The following is a 19,371-nucleotide window of genomic DNA, read 5'->3' as shown; positions in this document are numbered from 1 at the left end:
AATGTGGTCACCAGTCAGAGTGCATGTCTGCTCGTGTATTCCCATTGAGTCTTAAGTCTTGGAAGGGGGTTTGCCCTGAGGGGACCAGACCACTTGCCTTGATGTTTCCTGGGCAAGCAACTTGCTTGTTCTTGTAGCAATCAGTCAGACTGTTGTTATTGTTTTGTATTTTTTCTGTTGGCCTTTTTTTCAAGAAATATCTTCTGTTCTTCTAGCCGCTCCAGGCTGGTCTGCTTGTCCTTTTAAGTGGAAATTTCCCACTTCAGAAGATTCTGGGTGAGGTTCAGGAATCTACCTATAGTTTTATGTAATGCAGACTCCTCAGGAAGCCTCCTTCACTGGGCACGCTCTAGCCCCATTTTAGGTATTCCAATCAGTTACAGGCAGAAGATGGACTGACAAGCTTTCTATGGTGATATTTCTGGCTATTCCTTTCTCTCCCCTTCAAATGTCTATTTTATAATGGTATGCCAGGGAAACCAAGGTTCAAAAGACAGCCAAGCATGTTAACATTATTTCCCTCCTTTTGCCCATTGCAACCATGTCTCAATCCCTGTATCTCAAGCCCTGTTGCTCCAAGGTTGGGCATACATCATTATTTACCTCTGTCCCACTTAGCCCATGCAAACCTGCCTAATTGTTTTTACATCCACCATGTTCTTCAAATACCCATCCCCCTTCTTATGTATTGCCCCCCTCCCTAGCACCCAAACTATCCTGTGTCTATTCCCTACCCTTTGCTCCACCTTCCCCACCCTTCCCTCATCCTAGCCCACACATTCTGGTCCATGATCACTTAATTCTACTTTTCCATAAATTTTTGAAGCTCCCTTGTATTTTAGATAAACCTTTTATGAGAAAGGGATGTTAGATACTGGAAACAGTTTCTTTATTCTATTGTCTGGTTTTAATAGGTATTAATAATAGTATGGTGGTGGCGGTGGTTATGTGCTGTGGAGTTGGTTCTGACTCATAGTGACCCTGTAAAGGGTTTCCAAGGTTGTAAATCTTTACGGGTGCAGAAAGCCTCATCTTTCTTCTGTGGAACAGCTGGTAGTTTTGAACTGCTGACCCTGAGGTTAGTAACTCATAATCATTTTTGCTACCAGAGCTCCTTTTAAAATAGTACGTTGCTGTTGCTAAGTGCCATCGAGTGGATTCCTGACCCATAGCGACCCTGTATAGGTATCCAAGGAGCAGCTGGTGAGCTTGAACCGCCCACCTTGTAGTTCAAACAACTTTGCAGTCTGGTGCATTAACCCACAGCGCCACACAAGGAATCCTAAAATAGTATGGTATTGTTGTTAAGTGCCATCGAGTCGGTTCCAACCCATAGCGACCCTGTATAGGGTTTCTGAGGAGAAGTATGTTATTCTGTCTGCAGTTTTGCAAACCTGGGAAATGTAAACAGCATAAAGAATTAAAAACACACACATATTCATACTGCCTAGAGCTAAATAAAGGAGCCCTGGTGGCACAAATGATTCAGTGCTTCACTGTTGATTGGTAGTTCAAGCCACCTAGCCCCTCCAAGGGTGACAAACTTGACAATCTGTTTCCATAAAGATTACTACCAGAAAAGCCTATAGGACAATTTTCTATCACATGGGCTCACGATGAGTCAAAATTGACTTGACGGCACCCAACCACAAACATTTTACATAGAGAGTCTCAACATGGAAATCCTGTTGAAAGTCTCATTCCACCACATCTCATGTGGCAGGCATATCACACTTTCCTTCCCTCCTTCCATCAATCCAATCCCCACCTTGTTCCAGAAGGACTATGTGAACTATGGCTAAGTCTCATGAACTGAACCTCAGTTATCACATGTGTACAATGGGATAATAAGCACACATCACTGTTGTTAACAGGATACCATTTAATCAGAATGGTATGCTCTGAGCACCTTCTTTACACCACAGATGATGTTTAGGAATTTCACACTCATCGTATCTGTGGAAATGCTTTGTAAACCTTCAAGCATCAGATTAGAGCACTGTTGTTGTTAAGTAATGTCAAATCTGTTCCATAGGAAGGTTGTATATGGTTTCCAGAGTAGCTGGTCTGATTGAACAGCTGATTTTGTGGATAGTAGTCCAGTGCTTATCCTACAGTTCCATCAGGATCCCAGTAATACAAATTCTTGATTTGTACTGATGAAAGTTCAATCTCCTACAAGGCAGAGGAAGCATAAGGGTGTGGCACTTAGGCCAGCGGATCAAACCCACCAGTTACTTCTTGGAAACCCTCTATTTAATATGAGTTGAAACCAACCTCATGGCACTCAACAACAGCGACAGCAACAATTCTAAACAGCAAAGAATTAGGGAGAAAGCTAGAGAGAAAATGTTAGTATCATATAAGAAGAGGTCTCTTTACAAATTATGGCATGAAACAGAACAACAAAACCTATCAAAACCATCTACCTATCCTCCTGGTAGATTTTTTTCTCTAGATCACATAAATAATAATATTCCACATTCCGCCACCTCCCCCCCCCCAACAAACCCTCCACTTCTTCTGGATCCTGACAGCAACTACATCATAGACTATGCTAAGCATCAGTTAACCTGAAACGTAATGAATCTTCAAAACACCAGTATTTTCTACTATAATGCCTCTTACACAAATTAAGAGTCTAAAGGAGTCACAGATGAGAATTAAAACTCATAATGTGCAAATGTGTAAAATGTTTCACCTAAAATCTCTTGACACACATACTTCCACATGCGTTCATGCACAAATAAGCCATTCCAATCCCCCACCCCCACCCCTGCCAGCCCCATTTCTGCTGACTCTTTGCAGACTTGATTTCAACCTGAGACGTGTTGTTAAGACCAACTTCGTGGAGCTTTGTCTCTGGAGACTTATAATTGAAATGGATCCCTAGTGCTTGTTACCATCCCCACGGAGCCAAATTGTGAGGGGTGAACTGTTGAGGCAAATTTTAATTACAAGCTCACCTGTTTTGCTGCTTCAGTGAGCGTAGCAGCCTCTGCCCTGCCCAGTTGTTGCACCATCTTGTAAAATAGGCTCTCCTTATTTTGCAGCAAAACATACGGCTCATCGTATTCTTTCAGTCTTCCTGAATCCAAAACCTGTTAATCAGCAGAAAGAAACCCATTAAAGCACAATGTTTTGCAGCAACATATTATAACTCAGACAATATTTCGGAAAGGGGCAGGAGAGGGAGAACAGAGAGACTCTAGTTGGGTGGTAGGTCTGGATGGTGTTTAAATGGCTTGATTACCCTGTTTCACGGAGCAAACAAAGGCTAGCCTGGCCTTTTATTATTATAATCTTGTAAGAAAGAAGAAAAGGAAAGTTCTAGACTGTTATTATAGCACTCAGCAGTATTGTGGCACTTTAGGTTCTGCTAAGGCTAGTTATCATGTTTGGTAAGGTGGAGGGTCAGAGAAAAAGACAAAGACTCCCAACGAGATGGACTGGCCAAGTGGCAGCATCGGCGGACTCAAGTGTGGCAACAGTAGTAAGGTTGGCCCAGGATTGGGCAGTGTTTCATTCTGCTGTGCATAGGGTCACTATGGGTCGGTACTGACTCGATGGCACCTAACAACAACAAGGCTAGTTATCATTGTTGTTGCTGTTGTTAAGTGTTGTCGAGTTGGGTCCGACCCATAGCGACCCAGTATAGGGTTTTTAAGGAGCGACTGGTGAGCTTGAACTGCCAACCTTGCAGTTCAAGCGGCTTTGCTGTCTGAAGCATTAACCCACAGGGCCACACCAGGACTCCAGTTACCATTAGGTAATGCTTTTAAACTCTCGGACTCCATGCTCTGAGGGCTATTTAGATACAAATTCAGAGTCGGGAAATTTCTTGACTTAAAAAAATCAAACTCAATTTATTAAATAAAAAGTAGGGTGGTGATGTCATAAAACCCAGATAGCACCGGCATGACAGCACGTTAACTGCCAATCTGGTTTAATAGAATTGAGCAATATTTGGAAAAGAAGCTTCTGGAATGTCTTTGTTGTTGTTGTTAGGTGCTGTTGAGCTGAGTGTCTCTATGTGACAGAGTAGAACTGGGCAGTTTTGGGTTCTGTTGTGCAGAGGGCCACTATGAGTCAGATCTAACTGGGAAGCATTAACAACAACAAAAATCTTTATGAGAACCAGTTGCTAGGTTTGTCTCTCAAAGAGACTCTGGGTGGGTCAGAACCGTCAGTCAACCTTTGAGTAAACAGGTGAGGACTTAGGTCTTGAGACACCAAGGGACCTAGACTATGCCAGCTTGTAAGAGGGACACAGGTACATACGGTGGCTAAGGGTCAGCACTAACTTAATAGCAACAAGATGCAGCAAATCCTTGTCAGTGAGATTCCAGAGGACCCAGAAATTGACTCTTGTTGTTCTGAAGTGCTGTCGAGTCGGTTCTGACACCGAGCAAGCCTGTATAGGGTGGTTTCCGAGGAGCAGCTGGTGGGTTTGAATCACTGACCTTAAGGTTAACAGCCTAGTATTTATCCTACAACGCTACACCAGGGCTCTGCTCTCGTTGTACTTTATTACTGATAGTGGGGCTAGCTAACAGGGCCATTATCTAAGCAGATATTGCAAAATTGCTTTTTACATAAAAAATCTCTAGAAATTCAATTTTCTATCTGGATTAAGACTAAAGAAGCAATTGGCACTGTGGGATAAAAGCACTGGACTGCAAGATTGGTAGTTCAAACTCACCAGCCGCTCCTTGGAAACTCTATATAGAGTCGCTATGAGTCAGAACTAACACTTAACAACAACAACTCAGCAAGTAAGAAATGGAGCTCCAGACTTCAGTATTCAGAGGGACAGCTCACACTTAACTGCAGAGGGTCCAAGTATCCTCCCCAAAGATCTTTCCTTGTTTCTTTTCTCTCTTCCTTGAGTTGCCTGCCTTTTAGCCACTTTATTGTTCATTAATTCATGCTTGGGAAATTAAAAGCGAGAAGAAGGGACTCTTAACTCCATGTGTCTTCTTATTACTGGCTTTGGTTAATGGTTTCTGAGGAGAAAGTCTGAAACAATGCTCCCAAATGATGTATCAAGGAAAACATGTGAATGTTAAGTGGTACTTAGTTCTGCATTTAAACCATATTTAGAGTAAATCTATCTTAAGAGAATATACTGAAATTCGAAGCAGGACACAGGTTGTTTTCCCCTCTCTAGATCTCACAGTTAATTTTGCTCTACGCCATTTAATCGGAAATGTTTGTTAAGTATTATAAAGGGCATTTTCCTGTTAATCTTCTGTTGATGATTGTGAATCACTGTGAAGGGCAGCTTTCTCAGAAGTTCAACAATAATTGAATCTGTCACATCCACATAATAATTAAAATGTCCTATAATTTGGCAAACCAATTGAGATGTCCCGAATGTGTAATTTTACTTAAGGATAGCCTTACAGAGCTGAAACATGCTTCTGAAAAGGACCAAGAAGAACAATAAAAATTCATGTTAAAAACAGGTCTCTTTCATGTTAAAGCCAAAATAAGTGAATCCAATTACTTTATAAAGTGATAAACTTCTTACTCTGCAAAAACAACAAACGAACTTTTACAAACCACTATTTGAAAGTCAAGGGAAAATGAGTTCTCCAATGTCACAGACATGCCTCGTTTTTCAACAAAACAAGCTACTACTACTATTTTGTCTTGGTCGAACATCTCTACTTCATTTGTTCAGAATTTGACTAAATAAAAAATCTTCCTGTTTTCTCACACAATGTCTGAAAACATAAATGCCACCAAGATTAGAGATCAGCAGATTTCAGAAATGACCAGCATCGGAAAAGGCAGAGCGAGGAATAAACATAAAACCAATGGCCCTCAAAAAGCAATAGTATTAACAATGTAAATGACAGAAAGGTCATTTTGGTTAAAACATTTTGAACCACACGTTGTTGTTAGGTGCTGTTGAGTTGGTTCCGACTTACAATGACGCTGTATAGTATTTCTGAGGCTATTAATCTATAAAGTCTCTTTCTCTTGTGGCAGGGCTGGTGGGCTTGCACCACCAACCTTGTGTTTTGCAGTCTAGCATGGACACCTTAGTTCTCAAACTGACATCTTTGCTCTTTGACACTTTCAAGAGGTCTTTTACAACAAATTTGCCCAGTGCAATACGTCATTTGATTTCTTGACTGCTGCTTCCATGAACATTAACTGTGGATGAAGCAAATGAAGCCTATGACAATTTCAATCTTTTCTCCATTTACCACGATGTTATTTACTGGTCCAGTTGTGAGGATTTTCGTTTTCTTTACACTGAGGTGCAATCTAAACTGAACGCTGTAGTCTTTGATCTTCCTTGGTAAGCATTCCAAGTTCTCTTAGCTTCCTGCAGGTTGTTAATGAGTCTTCCTCTAATCCTGATGCCATTTCTTCATCATATATATAAACTGGCTTCTCAAATTATTTGCTCGGCATAAAGATTGACTAAATATGGTGCAAGTATACAACTCTGACACATACCTTTCCAGGTTTTGAACCATTCAGTATCCCTTTGTTCTGTTCTAACGACTGCCTCTTGGTCTATGTACAGGTTCCTCATGAGCACAATTAAGTGTTCTGGGATACTCATTCTTTGCAAAATTATCTATAGCTTGCTATGACTCACACAGTCGAATGCCTCCACATAGTCAATAAAGCACAAGTAAACATATTTCTGGCATTCTCTGCTTTCAGTTAGGAGACACCTGCAATGATACCCTTGGTTCCATGGTTTGTTATGAATATGGCTTGTATTTCTGGCAGATCCCTGTACTGCAACAACCATTTTAGAATTATCTTCAACAAAACTTTATTTGCATGAGGTATTAACCCTGTTTGGTGATTTCCACGTTCTGTGGGGTCACCTTTCTTTGGAATGGGCACAAATATGGATCTCTTCCAACTGGTTAATCAGGTTGTTATCTTCCAGATTTCTTGGCATAGATGACTAAGTGACTCAAGCACTACCATTAGTTTGTTGAAACGTTTTAACTGATATTCTGTGAACTACTGGCTTCAGCACAGCTTGGACTTCTTCCTTAGTACCCTTAGCTCTTCACATACTACCTCTTGAAATGATTCATGGTGGTGGTGGTTATGTGCTGTGGAGTCGGTTCCGACCCATAGTGACCCTGTATAGGGTTTCCAAGGCACAGCTGGTGAGCTTGAACCACCGACCTTGCAGTTCAAATGGCTTTGCAGTCTGGCGCATGAACCCACAGTGCCACACCAGGAGTCCTTGTAGGAGTGTGTATATTACCCAATCACAGACAGCATTGTATTTCCAAATAGATTTTGAAATGCTCTTATGATGATGTATGTGTTGCCATTCCTCTTCAACTTATCATTCTCTGCACAGTAAACGATAAGATTGGCTGATTCAAAATGGCCAATACCAGTCCATTTCAGTCCACTAATGCCTAGGATACAGACCCTTAGGTGTTCCATTTCAGTTTTGAAGACTTCCAAATTTCCTAGCCTCACATTTTCTATATTCCATGCTCCAATTATTAATGAATGTTTACAGCTGTTTTGTGTCATTTTGAGTTGTGCCACATCAACAAATGAAGGTCCCGAAAGTTTTGCTCCATCTCTGTCATCACGGTCAACTCTACTCTGAGGACACAGACCTTCCCCCCGGTCACATTTTGAGTGCCTTTCAACCTGCGGGACTTATCTTCTGACAATATTCTGTTGCTATTCAGAAAGTTTTTAATGGATAACCTTCAGAAGCAGTCTGCCTCTCCTTCCTAGTCTGTCTTAGTCTGGAAATTCTGATGAAACCGGTCCACCATGTATGTCCCTGCTGGTCTGTAAAATACTGGTGATGGCATAGCTTCCAACATCACAGGACCACATAAGTCACCACAGTACAACAAACTGACGGACGAGTGGTATATAGATCTTGAAATGTTCTTTTTGACTATGAATGTTAAACCATCCCTCTTCAATTTGTTATTCCAGGCAGTAGACCAATATGATTGTCTGACTCCAAACGGCCAATATCAATCTATTTCAATACCCTGATAGTACGGTGGTTAAAGTATTTGTCTGCAAACCAGAAAGTTGGTACTTTGAGCCCACCAGCTGCTCTTTGGGAGAAAGATGTAGTCAGTTCTTCTTAGTTCTACGGGGTTCCTACAAGTTGGAATCAATGCTACAGCAGTGTATTTTTGGCTCACTATAAAGGAGCTCTGGTAGCTTAGTGGTTATGAATTGGGCTGCTAACCTCAGGGTCATCAGTTCGAAACTACCAGCTGTTCCATGGGAGAAAGACTAGGCTTTTTGCTCCCGTAAAGATTTACAGCCTCAGAATCCCTGTACAGGATTACTATGAGTTGGAACCGACTCCATGGCACAAAACAACAACAACAACAATTAGGGTGAGGGAGGAGTCCTGGTGACGTTGTATGAAAATCACCACATCAAGATCGGCAGTTCAAATCTATCTGTTGGTCCAAGGGAGAAAGATGAAGCTTTCTGCTCCCATAAGATTTATAATCTCAGAAACCCTATAAAGGGTCACTATGAGTAGAAACGGACTTGAAGGCAGTGGGTGGTGGAGTCAGTTACAGAAAAATACATTATATTGGATGACTCAGACATATATAAGCCGAATGAAGATGTGGTAATCAGGCCTACATATCTGCAGATATTCTAGGCAGCTGCCCTAGATATAAAAGTTAAATGGACTGACTGCAAAAAACTTTAATCCATTTTAATTGTCAGGATGCTATCAGCGATAGTGAGCTGGCCACAGGGAGAGGAGAGGGATGGGACAGGGTGGAGGAAAAGAAAGGTCCCAAACAGCTTTCAATACGGCAATAGTCAGCAATAAAGGGAGATCTCAGTTAAACACAAGTCAGCATGGTAGAGGTGCTCCTGAATTCTGTAAACGGCTAGTGTGCTTGGTCACTAACCAAAAGGCTGGAAGTCTGAATACACCTAAAGCCAGGGTGGGGAACCATTTTTCTGCCAAAATTTATAACATCATTCGCAGGCCATGTAAAATTATCAACTTAAAAATTAGCCCGCTATATTTCGTCAAACATTTAATTAACCCACCCCTAGTTGTGGCACTGTGGGTTAATGCATTGGATTGCAAAGTCTCTTTGAACCGTAAAGTCAGTGGTTCAAGCTCACCAGTCGCTCCTCAGAAATCCTATATAGGATTGCTATGGGTCAGAAACGATTCAACAGCACTTCACATCAACAACAATATGATGGCTGGAACTGCGTTTGTCTTGGTAGGACCAGATCAACTGATTTAGAGGGCCTTATATGGTCCATGGGGAGTTCTGGTGTGGTGCTGTGGGTTAATGTGCCAGACTGCAAAGTCATTTGAACTGCAAGGTCGGTGGTTCAAGCTCACCAGCTACTCCTTGGAAACCCTATACAGGGTCGCTATGGATGGGAACCAACTCGATGGCACTTAACAACAACAACAAACATATGGTTCATGGGCTGGTTGTTCCCCACCCCAACCTAGAGTCTTGGTGTGATGTTGCAAGATAAACACTGTGGACTGTAATCCCAAGTCAGCAGTTCAAACCCACCAGCCACTCTCAAAACCCTATATAGGGTCACTCTGAGTCAGAACCAACTCAACAGCACACAAGTAACCTTGAAACAAAAGTCTTGCTATCTACTTCCTAAAAGTCTGTTACTAAAAACTCTAAAAACTCTATGGAGACTTAGCTTATAATATAATAAATACCAGCCCTGGTGATGTTGTGGGGTGAGGTCGATGGTTCAAGCCTACCAGCCATTTGTCAGGAGAAAGATGAGAATACGGAAATCCTATAGAGGTTGATGGCAGTGGGCTTGGTTTTGTTTTTTAATATCAGATGATATTTTAAAAAAAAAGCAAAGATGAGAAGGCAAGGAGGGGACAGGAAGTGAGATCAACGGAAATAGAAGAAACAGAGTGAAAACAATGAGAATGCTGAATCACTGTGGAAATGGCTACCAATGTCACAGAGCAATGTGTGCAACAACTGTTAAATGGGAATCTCATTTGTGGTGTAAAGTTTCCCCTCAAACAATGAACTACTACATTTAAAAAAAAGGACAATCCTATTGAGCACAGTTCTACTCTGACACACAAAAGTCACCAGCAGAGTCCAACAGGCTAAGGGCAGTAGAGGGAGAGATGTGTTTCAGAGTTCTGCTTTTGGCTCTGAGAGGAGAAGGGGGCAAATCCACATCCAACAACCTCAGGAAGTGACTCCCTTATTGGTAAAGACGGGCATCTGTGGTTTTCTCGTATTTCTGTCGTGTAGTGACAAGAGAATGCTTTCCCTGCATCCTGTCCTGCTCTCACGTCTCCCTGAAACCATTAGCCAACATCATTCCCCCGAGGATTTTGAAGCATTAAATAAGCCTCTCACAGGCCCCCCAAAATCACATGCCTTGCATATATACCTATCACTTATATTGCTCCTCCCGGAACTTGCACTTTCCATTTTAATGTAAGGGAATGCAGTGGCTGTGTAGGATAAGCACTGGACTGAAAATCACAAAGTCAGCAGTTCAAGCCCACCAGTTACTCTGCAGGAGAAAGATGAGGCTTTCAGCTTCTGAAAAGATTTCACTTCAGAAATCCTATATAGGGCCACTCTGAGTCAGAACAGACTGAAGGACATCCAATAATAACTTTAATGCTGGTTATTTTCCCCCTAAAAGCCTGAATGAAATCTCTTAGGGCATAGTTTCTTTTATGATAGTAAATATATATATATGTAACAAAACATTTGTTATTTTAATATTCTTCACAAGTACAAATCATTAGATTTATCATGCTGTTCTCGCCATTGTTGCTAAGTGCCCTTGTGTAGTTCCGACTCAGCGACCCTGTACAGGGTTTCCAAGGAGCAGCTGGTGGGTTTGAACTGCTGACCTTGTTGTTCACAGTCCAGTGCTTTTCCACCACCCTTAACAAAAACTCAGTGTCCCCTAAACAATGAGTTGCCCTTTGCTACACATTGTTCCTACTCTCTGGTGATGAGGGAGCATTTTCTCTTTTGAAATGGTCTAATTGTAGCACTGTGGGTTAATGTGCCAGACTGCAAAGCTGTTTCAACTGCAAAGTCGGCGGTTCAACATCACCAGCTGCTCCTTGGGAACCCAATACAGGGTTACTATGGGTCTGAATCGACTCGACGGCACTTAACAACAACAACAATTGCAGCCAGGCAGGCTCATTAAGGAGTAGTCGTGGATACTGTAGGATAAGCACTGGTTCACAAGGTCAGTTTGAACCACAAAGTCAATGGTTCAAATTCACCAGTCGCTCTTTCAGAACCCCATACAGGGTCTCTATGAGTTGTAACCAACTTGATGGCACTTAACAATAACAACGACTAACCACAAGGTTGGCAGTTCAAACCCACCAGCTGCTTCATGGAAACTCTACATACAGGGTTACTTATGAGCCAGAACCAACTTGAGGACACTTAACCACAAGCTCATTAAAGTTCCACAGATGTGAAAAATGCAGCTGGGAGAAAGCTGGTATGAGCGCTGAGGCATTTTTCTGCTTTCTTACACTGGCATGTTACAGTCATTTTTTAGTTTTGTTTTCTCTGGGAAAACTTTATTTAAAAAAAAAAGAGATTCAAGATTAGGAGGAAAGATGAATATTGTAAGACTGTACGGACACCCACACACAGAAGAGCTAAAATCTGAGTTTCTTAACTCCACTTTTCATTCTCGATAATTTGTTCCCAAAGAATTCCCTAACTGCAGACATTAAAACAGTGAAGTGACCCTACTGCTAGACTAGCTGCAGACATTCCCGTTCATGGGTTCCTCTTGCTACTAGGGAGAATCCACGGGTGTTGGAAGCACTGTAGTGTACCGAGATTGGAAGAAATGCTATTGGCTGAAGAGAAAGCAGGTCATAAGAAACCAGCGAATCCTAAAAAAACAACAGCGAAGAAGCTGTCTTTAATACAGAGATAGTGGGGAGATTTAGAAGAAAGGGAACGTCTAATCCGCCTGCCTTGCTCCACTGTTTTGTGGCAACTGAGAAAATGAGGAAGATTAAAATTAGCTGTCATGATGACTACACCATGTTTAATAACGTTAAAATGGAGAGAACATCTTTATAAAACAGAATTCTAAGCCTAACACATTAATGGTGCTTAATGAACCAAAACTGGGTAAATCCCTTTGGAGAGCCAACACATAAACAAAGCTATTAATTAGGTCACAGTTGTTTCCCAACAAGGCTTTTGTTTGATTTACTTACAGTAAACAAAACCATATCCATCCGTCTTTGTGGAGAAGTATTCACCAGTGCAACAAAACGTAATTATTACACCGTAAGCACTTGCAATGACACGACTTTATGATGACAATGCTATTGGTTATTCCCTCCATTAGCAACTGTCACCTCCCAGCCACTCCCTGAGCCTGGCTGCCCGCCCTCTGGAGCATTAGGCTGTGCTGCTGACTGACTTGTCTTTAAGTCCTTAAAGCTTTCAGAATCACATAAAGCCAACCCCGGGCTGTCCTGTCAATCCTGACTCATGGTGACCTTACAGAGCAGAGCAGAACTGCTCCCCAGGGTTTCCAGGGCTATACAGCTTTACAGAAGCTGACCAGCACATCATTCTCCCAAGGGGTGGCTGGGAGGTTCCAACCACTGACTTTTTGGTTAGCACTGATCCCCTGTGCCACCATGGCTCCTTTCACAATCACATAGAATTGTTTTCTGGAAAGGAAATAAGGCATTTCTAAAGAAAGCAAGAGAAAAAAAAAAAAAAAGCTTCAAGTAGCAGAGGTAAGAGAAAGAACTTCATTTATGGTGATGCTCTATACTGCCAGCCAGACTTGAAACAAGGCTTAGAGAGCTAGGAGTCCGGGATTGTAAGTCTATAGGGTTCCGTGATGCTTTCAAGAAGTCAGCAACAGGAACAAGGCTGAAGTGGTGCCACTGGTTAAGCACCCAACTGCTAACTGAATAAGGAGTCTTGTGGCGTCAACAGGTAACTGCTTGGCTGCTAAACAAAAGGCTGGCCACTCGGTGACTCTGCAGGAGAAACATGGGTAATCTGCTCTCACCAAGACTGCTACTGCTGTTTTCAAGTGCCATCGAGTCAGTTCTGACTCATAGCGACCTAGGGTCATCAAATCCTACTCTTAAAAAACTGCTCTGTTGCCTAGGATCACAATGAGTTAAAAACAACTTGATGGTACTCAACAGCATCACCACATGAACGGTTTGTGGCTGGAACTCACCCAGGCCTGGCGATGTGCTTCTAAAGGATCACAACCCTCGAAGCCTCACGGAGCACAGCTCTATTCTGCACGTGGACGGGGGTCACCATGAGGTGCAATCTACTCAACGGCAAGAGGTTTAGGTTTGGGGACTGGTGGGCCTCCCAATGACTTCACTGATGACCCTGCATTGAGACTTCCCACCATTTGAGTTGGGAGTGAGAGGTCCACCAGAGACACGACAGTGACAAGGTCTAAGTGTCATCTCAGAGGTGTTGTCTGTTGTTGTTAAGAGCCATTGAGTCGATTCCAACCCATAGCGACCCTGCATAGGGATACTGAGAAGCAGTTGGTGGGTTCGAACCACCGACCTTGTAGTTAGCAGTCCAGTGTTTTTGCTACAGCATCACACCAGGACTCCATCTCAAAGGTAGACTACTTAAAAGGGAACTCTTGAACTGCCCCTCTTCTAATATCTATTTCTCTCCCAGCTTTCACCGTCATCCAAACGCTGAGGTCCAAAACCCAGAAGCCAGTCCTGACTCGGTCCCTCAAACACAGAGTCTAGGCAGCTCTACTGTTTTGTTTACCTCAAATCCACCCATCTCGCCATCTCCACTGCTAGTATCTTCATCTAAGTCACTTACATCCAGTTGAGAAAGAGAGTGTGTGCTTAGTGAGGGTGACTATCACATTTGCCCTTACCTATCCAAAATTTTAAAAAGCAGAATCTGGGGGTTAAGTACTTGGTAACTAACTGAAAGGTCATGGGTTAAACTCCACCCAGAGGTGCTATGGAAGAATGGTGTGGCAATCTACCAGCCACTGGAAGTCCTATGGAGCGCAGGATTGTGACACACAGATCACCTCCATGAGGCAGAATCAATTCAATGGCAACTGGTTTGGCTTTTTTTTTTTTTTTTTAAATAAAAGAAAGTGAGACAAGACTAAAAAGGTAAGGAATGTAAATTACTTTGCAAGCACTGTTTAGGATTTGGGCAAAGACACTGGTCAAGAGAGAAGATTTTATGATTCTAGGAATTTATCAAGCAATACTGGTATATAAAGCAAGAGACAAATTGACACATTTTCACAATGGCAACCAAGCCAACTAGCTAAAGTGATACTAGTGTACTACATGTTCATGTCTGAGGAACTGGATGCTGATTTTGGTAAGATTTGGCGAATCTGCTAAAATCGGTCCTTCCTTGTTGTTATCCTCCATTGTCACATTCCACTGTGATTATTCTTCTGAGCTAGCTAAAGGAAGCCGCTGTTGGTCAACCTCTGTAACACCAAGGAAACAAAAATAAATTTTATTTACATATGGTAGCAAAGATTCTATTTTGAATGGGCCCCAACTGAGCTGCAGATCAAAACATCTTTCTGCTGACAAAGTGCTTCCAACAGGTAAACCGCACTCTACTAACCATGTTTGGCCTTTTGGCTCGCTGTGAAGTTCTGCCAATAGGGGGCAGTCAAGGGAGACTGAAGGATGGGATGAGGAGTGACTGGTCTTCCTTTCTGAGGGCATCACCAGCAGTGACACTCGGCTCCAACCTCCCTCTTGTAGCATATCTAGAACCATGTACATCACGCTCCCTTCACAAAAACGAGGGGGCTTCAAAAAGTTCATGGAAACATTCCATCATCTTTTCACTTCAATTCCTGGTGGACTGTTTTGAACCTCCCTCATATGTATGACCAACAGTTCTGCAGTGCCCATTTTCCAAGGTAACTCTTAGAGCCACTTCTCTGAGCTCCCAGATTCCTGAACTGAGTTCTATGGGTGCAGCTACTGCCTAACCCCAGTGTTTCCTTTTGCTTGCTCAGCCGTCTACAAATTGCTTACATTAAATCCTCTTGGTTGGAAGAGTTTCTGTTTTTCTAACCCTTTTTAAAAGGACCTAACAGTGGATCTTCTTCCCTGCCTTCCAACAGCACACCTTGAGAACGTCCCAAAAGCTGATACATTCTGAAATCTGACCTCAGAGTCTCCTGACAGCTAAAATGAGAGGCTAAGTTTTTGATTAAGGAAATTTAAAATGCTGAAATAATTGTGTCACGTCTAAAATGACTGTCTTCTACCGCTCTGAAGTATGAAGCGTATCATACAACTTTATCTTGAACTTAGAATACCTTCATGGTTGGTCATCTTTTAGGGAAAAAAAATGTCAATTCAAATAAACTTTTAATTGCATTTTAAAAACAAAGAGATGTAACGGCTAGATTACTTAAGAGTGTGGAATGCATAGTTAAGAACTTGAGTTATTGTCAGGAATGAAAAGAAAAACCAACAGACATTTAATTTCTTGGGGATTTATACTGAGTTTTACAAGTAACGATAAATCATTTGTTCCCTCAAGCAGCACTGTCATTATGTCAAAATTCTGAATGAAGGTAAAGTTTGCCACTAAACTCATGACTTTCTTAGTTCTTTTCAGGAAAGCAACACCCATTGTTTCTCACTGACAGAAGGTAACTGACATTTTCAAATCAAGGGTGCTCAGTGTGTGAACAAATAATTGAAAATAAACATAAAAACAATCAATGAATTTCAACAATGGTTTTCTGTTGTCATTTGTCCAGATTCCATCTTTAGAGTTAGCTTAAGGCAGACAGATGGAAGAGAACATGGAAGAGACCAAAAACAAAAATGGAATAGCATGCTAGAAACAACTGGAATGTCACAGGTCAAGGTCCTTACTATTATTTAAAAAAAACAACTTAGGGTGAACTGGGTGAAGGTTGACAGACATTATCATCAGCTTTATATTCAATGAATTATTCCCTTTCGGTTCACCTCAGTGATGACAACCCCTCCCTGTAACAACAGTTATTCTGCTTCCTCCCTGTGGCTCCCTGTTTACATCTTATGTTGCACACAGGAACAAAGCAAAAATATTTGATGTGCACATGCAAAACAAAATATAGATCTTGATTCAAATGTCCAAAGTCTTACCATAATCTTGTCGCTGTCAATTATGGTGTTCAGTCTGTGGGCAATGGTGAGCACCGTACACTGGGCAAATTTCTCTCGGATTTTTTTTTGTATCAACTCATCAGTTCTGAAATCACAGCCATAGAGTTCCGGTCAGTATAATAAAGATTCAAAAAGTAGACGTAAGACTGAAATCCATTTGCTGTTGTTAAGTACCATCAAGTTGGTTCCAACTCAGTGACACTGTAGGGGTTCTGAGGAGCAGCTGGTGAGTTTGAACTGCCGACCTTGTCGTTTACAGTCCAAAGTAGATCCTAAGCACCACCCACCAGGAGTCCAGATTTTAATAATGGTTTTAAAAAGGTCAGTATATTGAGATAGGATCATGTTTTTATGAAAACAAAGTGTAATAAATGACCTGTTTAGAAATTTTACCCATTTTTCATAAAACAACAGAAATAAGTTTTTTCTCCAAAAGTGCTTGAAACCATCAAATTTAGAAGTCTAACCCTCTCTTCTTGTTGTTAAGTACCTTTGAGTTGACTTTGACTCATAGTGACCCTATATATGATTTCCGAGGAGCTGTTGGTGGGTTTGAACTACCAACCTTGTAGTTCGCAGTCCAGCGCTGATCCTACAGCATCGTATCAGGAGTCCTTAGGATGACTAATAATATCACTACTACTGAACAATATGTTTTGCTTTTCTTTTGCTTTCTAGAATTAATTTTTCCCTTTGGGGAAAAACAGAACCCTTAGAAGCATTTCTAGGCATCATTAAATGTTTCCCATTCATCAGTTAAAATTCCGCTTCAATTTCACAAAGACCTCAGCTCTGTACCTTGGATCCACATTTGCTGTTGCTTCATCAATAATCAATATCCGGTTTTTCCTGAGAATGGCCCTAGCAAGGCACACCAGCTGTCTCTGTCCAACGCTAAAATTTGATCCTGATTCTGCTAATTCAGTGTCCATTTTACCAGGTAGATCTTCAATGGCTTCTTTAAGTTGTACCTATAGATGTAGAAAGAAGAATGACAGTTTAGTCACCAAACGATGACTGAGTAGAGACATGCCTCAGATACTAAAGCTCTGAGGCCTTTTCCCTTGGGAGACGTCACATGATTCTGAGCATTATTCCTAATTCAAGCTACCTGAGCTTAAGAGAACTCTGACTTAAGAGAACATGCATAACCCCCAAGAGTATGGCCTTCAGACATCTTCAGTCTCAGTGTTCAGCCACAATAAACAGGCCTATAAGGTGAAACATACCAGCGCAGTAAGTAATCCGTAGATCAACCAACTGTAGGAGAGAAAAAGGGCAGAATCTGCCCCGTGATCAAACTCAGAAGGCAAGAAGGGATAGAAAAGGACTGGTGGAAACAGTAAACATAAGGAGGAAGTGGGACGAGCACTGTTAATGTTGTGAGAATAGCAATGAATGTGAGGAAGCACAATGTGTTGGGAACTGGTGACTGGAAAACCAATTTGCTTTGTAAAGTTTCACCCAAATCACAATAAAAAGCTAAAAAGGAGAGAAACTGAGAGAAAACAACTTAATGGAAACCAAGACTATTCCAACACCATCAGAATGCACATGTCTAGTCATGTTGGAACACATGTTAACATCGCCTATGGCAATTTCATTATGAAACATACGCTACAACAAGTAAAAGTATTCTCTAGGTAAAAGCTAGAAAAGTTAACTCTTATTTTAAAAATTTTAGTCAAGAGGTAACTGCAGGAATTTATAAAGACTAAAAGCAGAACAATGGAAATGATGGCACTGGACCGGGCAGTGTTTCAGTCTGTTGTGCACACGGTATCTATGGGTTGGAACCCCGATTCCACAGCACCTAGCAACAAGAAAAGCAGAGCAATGGCAGCCTACAGCTGAGGGTTAACTGTAAATGAACAGGAGCGAGCTTTGGGGAATGATGGAAATGCTCGCAAACTGGATGGTGGTGAGGGTTGTACAATTCTACAGATTTACTAAGGTAAATACTCACAGTAGATACATTTTCTAGCATGAAACCTGTACCTCAATATGGTGGCTGGTGGCTGTGTGCCGTGGAGTCGGTTCTGACTCATAGCGACCCTGTACAGGGTTTCTGAGGCTGTATATCTTTATGGGAGCAGAACGCCTCATCTTTCTCCCACAGAACAGCTGGTAGTTTCGAACTGCTGACCTTGCAATTTGCAACCCGATTTGTTAACGACTACGCTAACTCAATATAGGTGGCAGTAAAAAATTCAGTGCTCCCAATCATCTAAACCCTTTTCCTGTCACATGGCACCCACCAAGACACACTGACCTACACCAGGGGAGTTAAGTCCTTCAGTTAGAAAGATATTTCTTCCAATCTCTGTAGAAAAGTTAAAAAAAATCTTGATGGTTGAGACAAGTGTCCCAAAGTACCTACTTCATAGGAGCTACTACACTGTATGGAATATTAAAAAATAAAATTATTAGAGGAAGTATGATATTCTGAAGATTAATTCTGTCAGCACTTTGCCATATTGGTAGTTTATAATCAACTGGAAAAGTTGAACACAAATTCAAATAACGAGAAGCTGCATCTCATATATTAATAAACTAACAGAGCATTTTTCCATTAAAAGTCATTATCAAAGAAATATGTCACTTAAAAAAATTATTTGGCTCCATGATTTCATATTACACGTTACAATGTGGAAAACACTTTTTTTTAAATGTACAACTTAAGTAAAACTGATGAAATAAAACTATTTGAAACGATACATTTTAAGAGTATTTCAGATTACTTTTAAGCTTAGAAGAAATAGTAAGTTACATCAAAACAAAATAATAAACTGAACTGATGAGACACCGCATCGTAAACATTGTCAGAATAATCCACTATGGCGACTGTGTCTGCTAGGGGCCAGCCACTCACAGGGGATGAATATGCATGTCACATTCTGCTTCCACAATTTGTGGAAAGTTGTGACATTTGGTAAAGAAAGGCTGCCATGATCTGGGGAAAAAAATAAAAATAAAACCCACATACGAGAGACACTGATCAACAAATCACCAGATGGGGAAGAGCTTTCATTTGAACAAAGCTAAGGTAAAAGCGAAAGGGGAGCCGAAAGTGCCATGGGCTACCAGAAGAACCAACAGATCAGTGTTGGAAGAAGTGCAGCCAGAGTGCTCCTTGGAGGCCAGGATGGCCACACTTCATCTCTCGTACTTCG

The 19,371-nt window shown here is 41.5% G+C and overlaps 1 protein-coding gene across 1 annotated transcript in view; it reads right to left on the bottom strand.

Moving 5' to 3' along the window:
• ABCC4 (ATP-binding cassette, sub-family C (CFTR/MRP), member 4) overlaps positions 1 to 19,371 on the bottom strand; it is a 357,151-nt gene that overhangs the window by 11,958 nt on the left and 325,822 nt on the right. Inside the window, exons 28-30 of the mRNA XM_006832001.1 lie at positions 16,997 to 17,169; positions 16,178 to 16,283; positions 2,967 to 3,101 (exon numbers count right to left, since the gene is read on the bottom strand). Of these exons, the coding sequence (XP_006832064.1) occupies positions 2,967 to 3,101; positions 16,178 to 16,283; positions 16,997 to 17,169 (414 nt within the window). The remainder of the gene's footprint in view (positions 1 to 2,966; positions 3,102 to 16,177; positions 16,284 to 16,996; positions 17,170 to 19,371) is intronic.

This window comes from Chrysochloris asiatica, unplaced genomic scaffold, assembly GCF_000296735.1.
Source record: "Chrysochloris asiatica unplaced genomic scaffold, ChrAsi1.0 scaffold00005, whole genome shotgun sequence".
Classification (NCBI taxonomy): domain Eukaryota; kingdom Metazoa; phylum Chordata; class Mammalia; order Afrosoricida; family Chrysochloridae; genus Chrysochloris; species Chrysochloris asiatica.
Note: the sequence above shows the minus strand (reverse complement) of the source record. Positions and strands in the feature narration are given on the sequence as shown.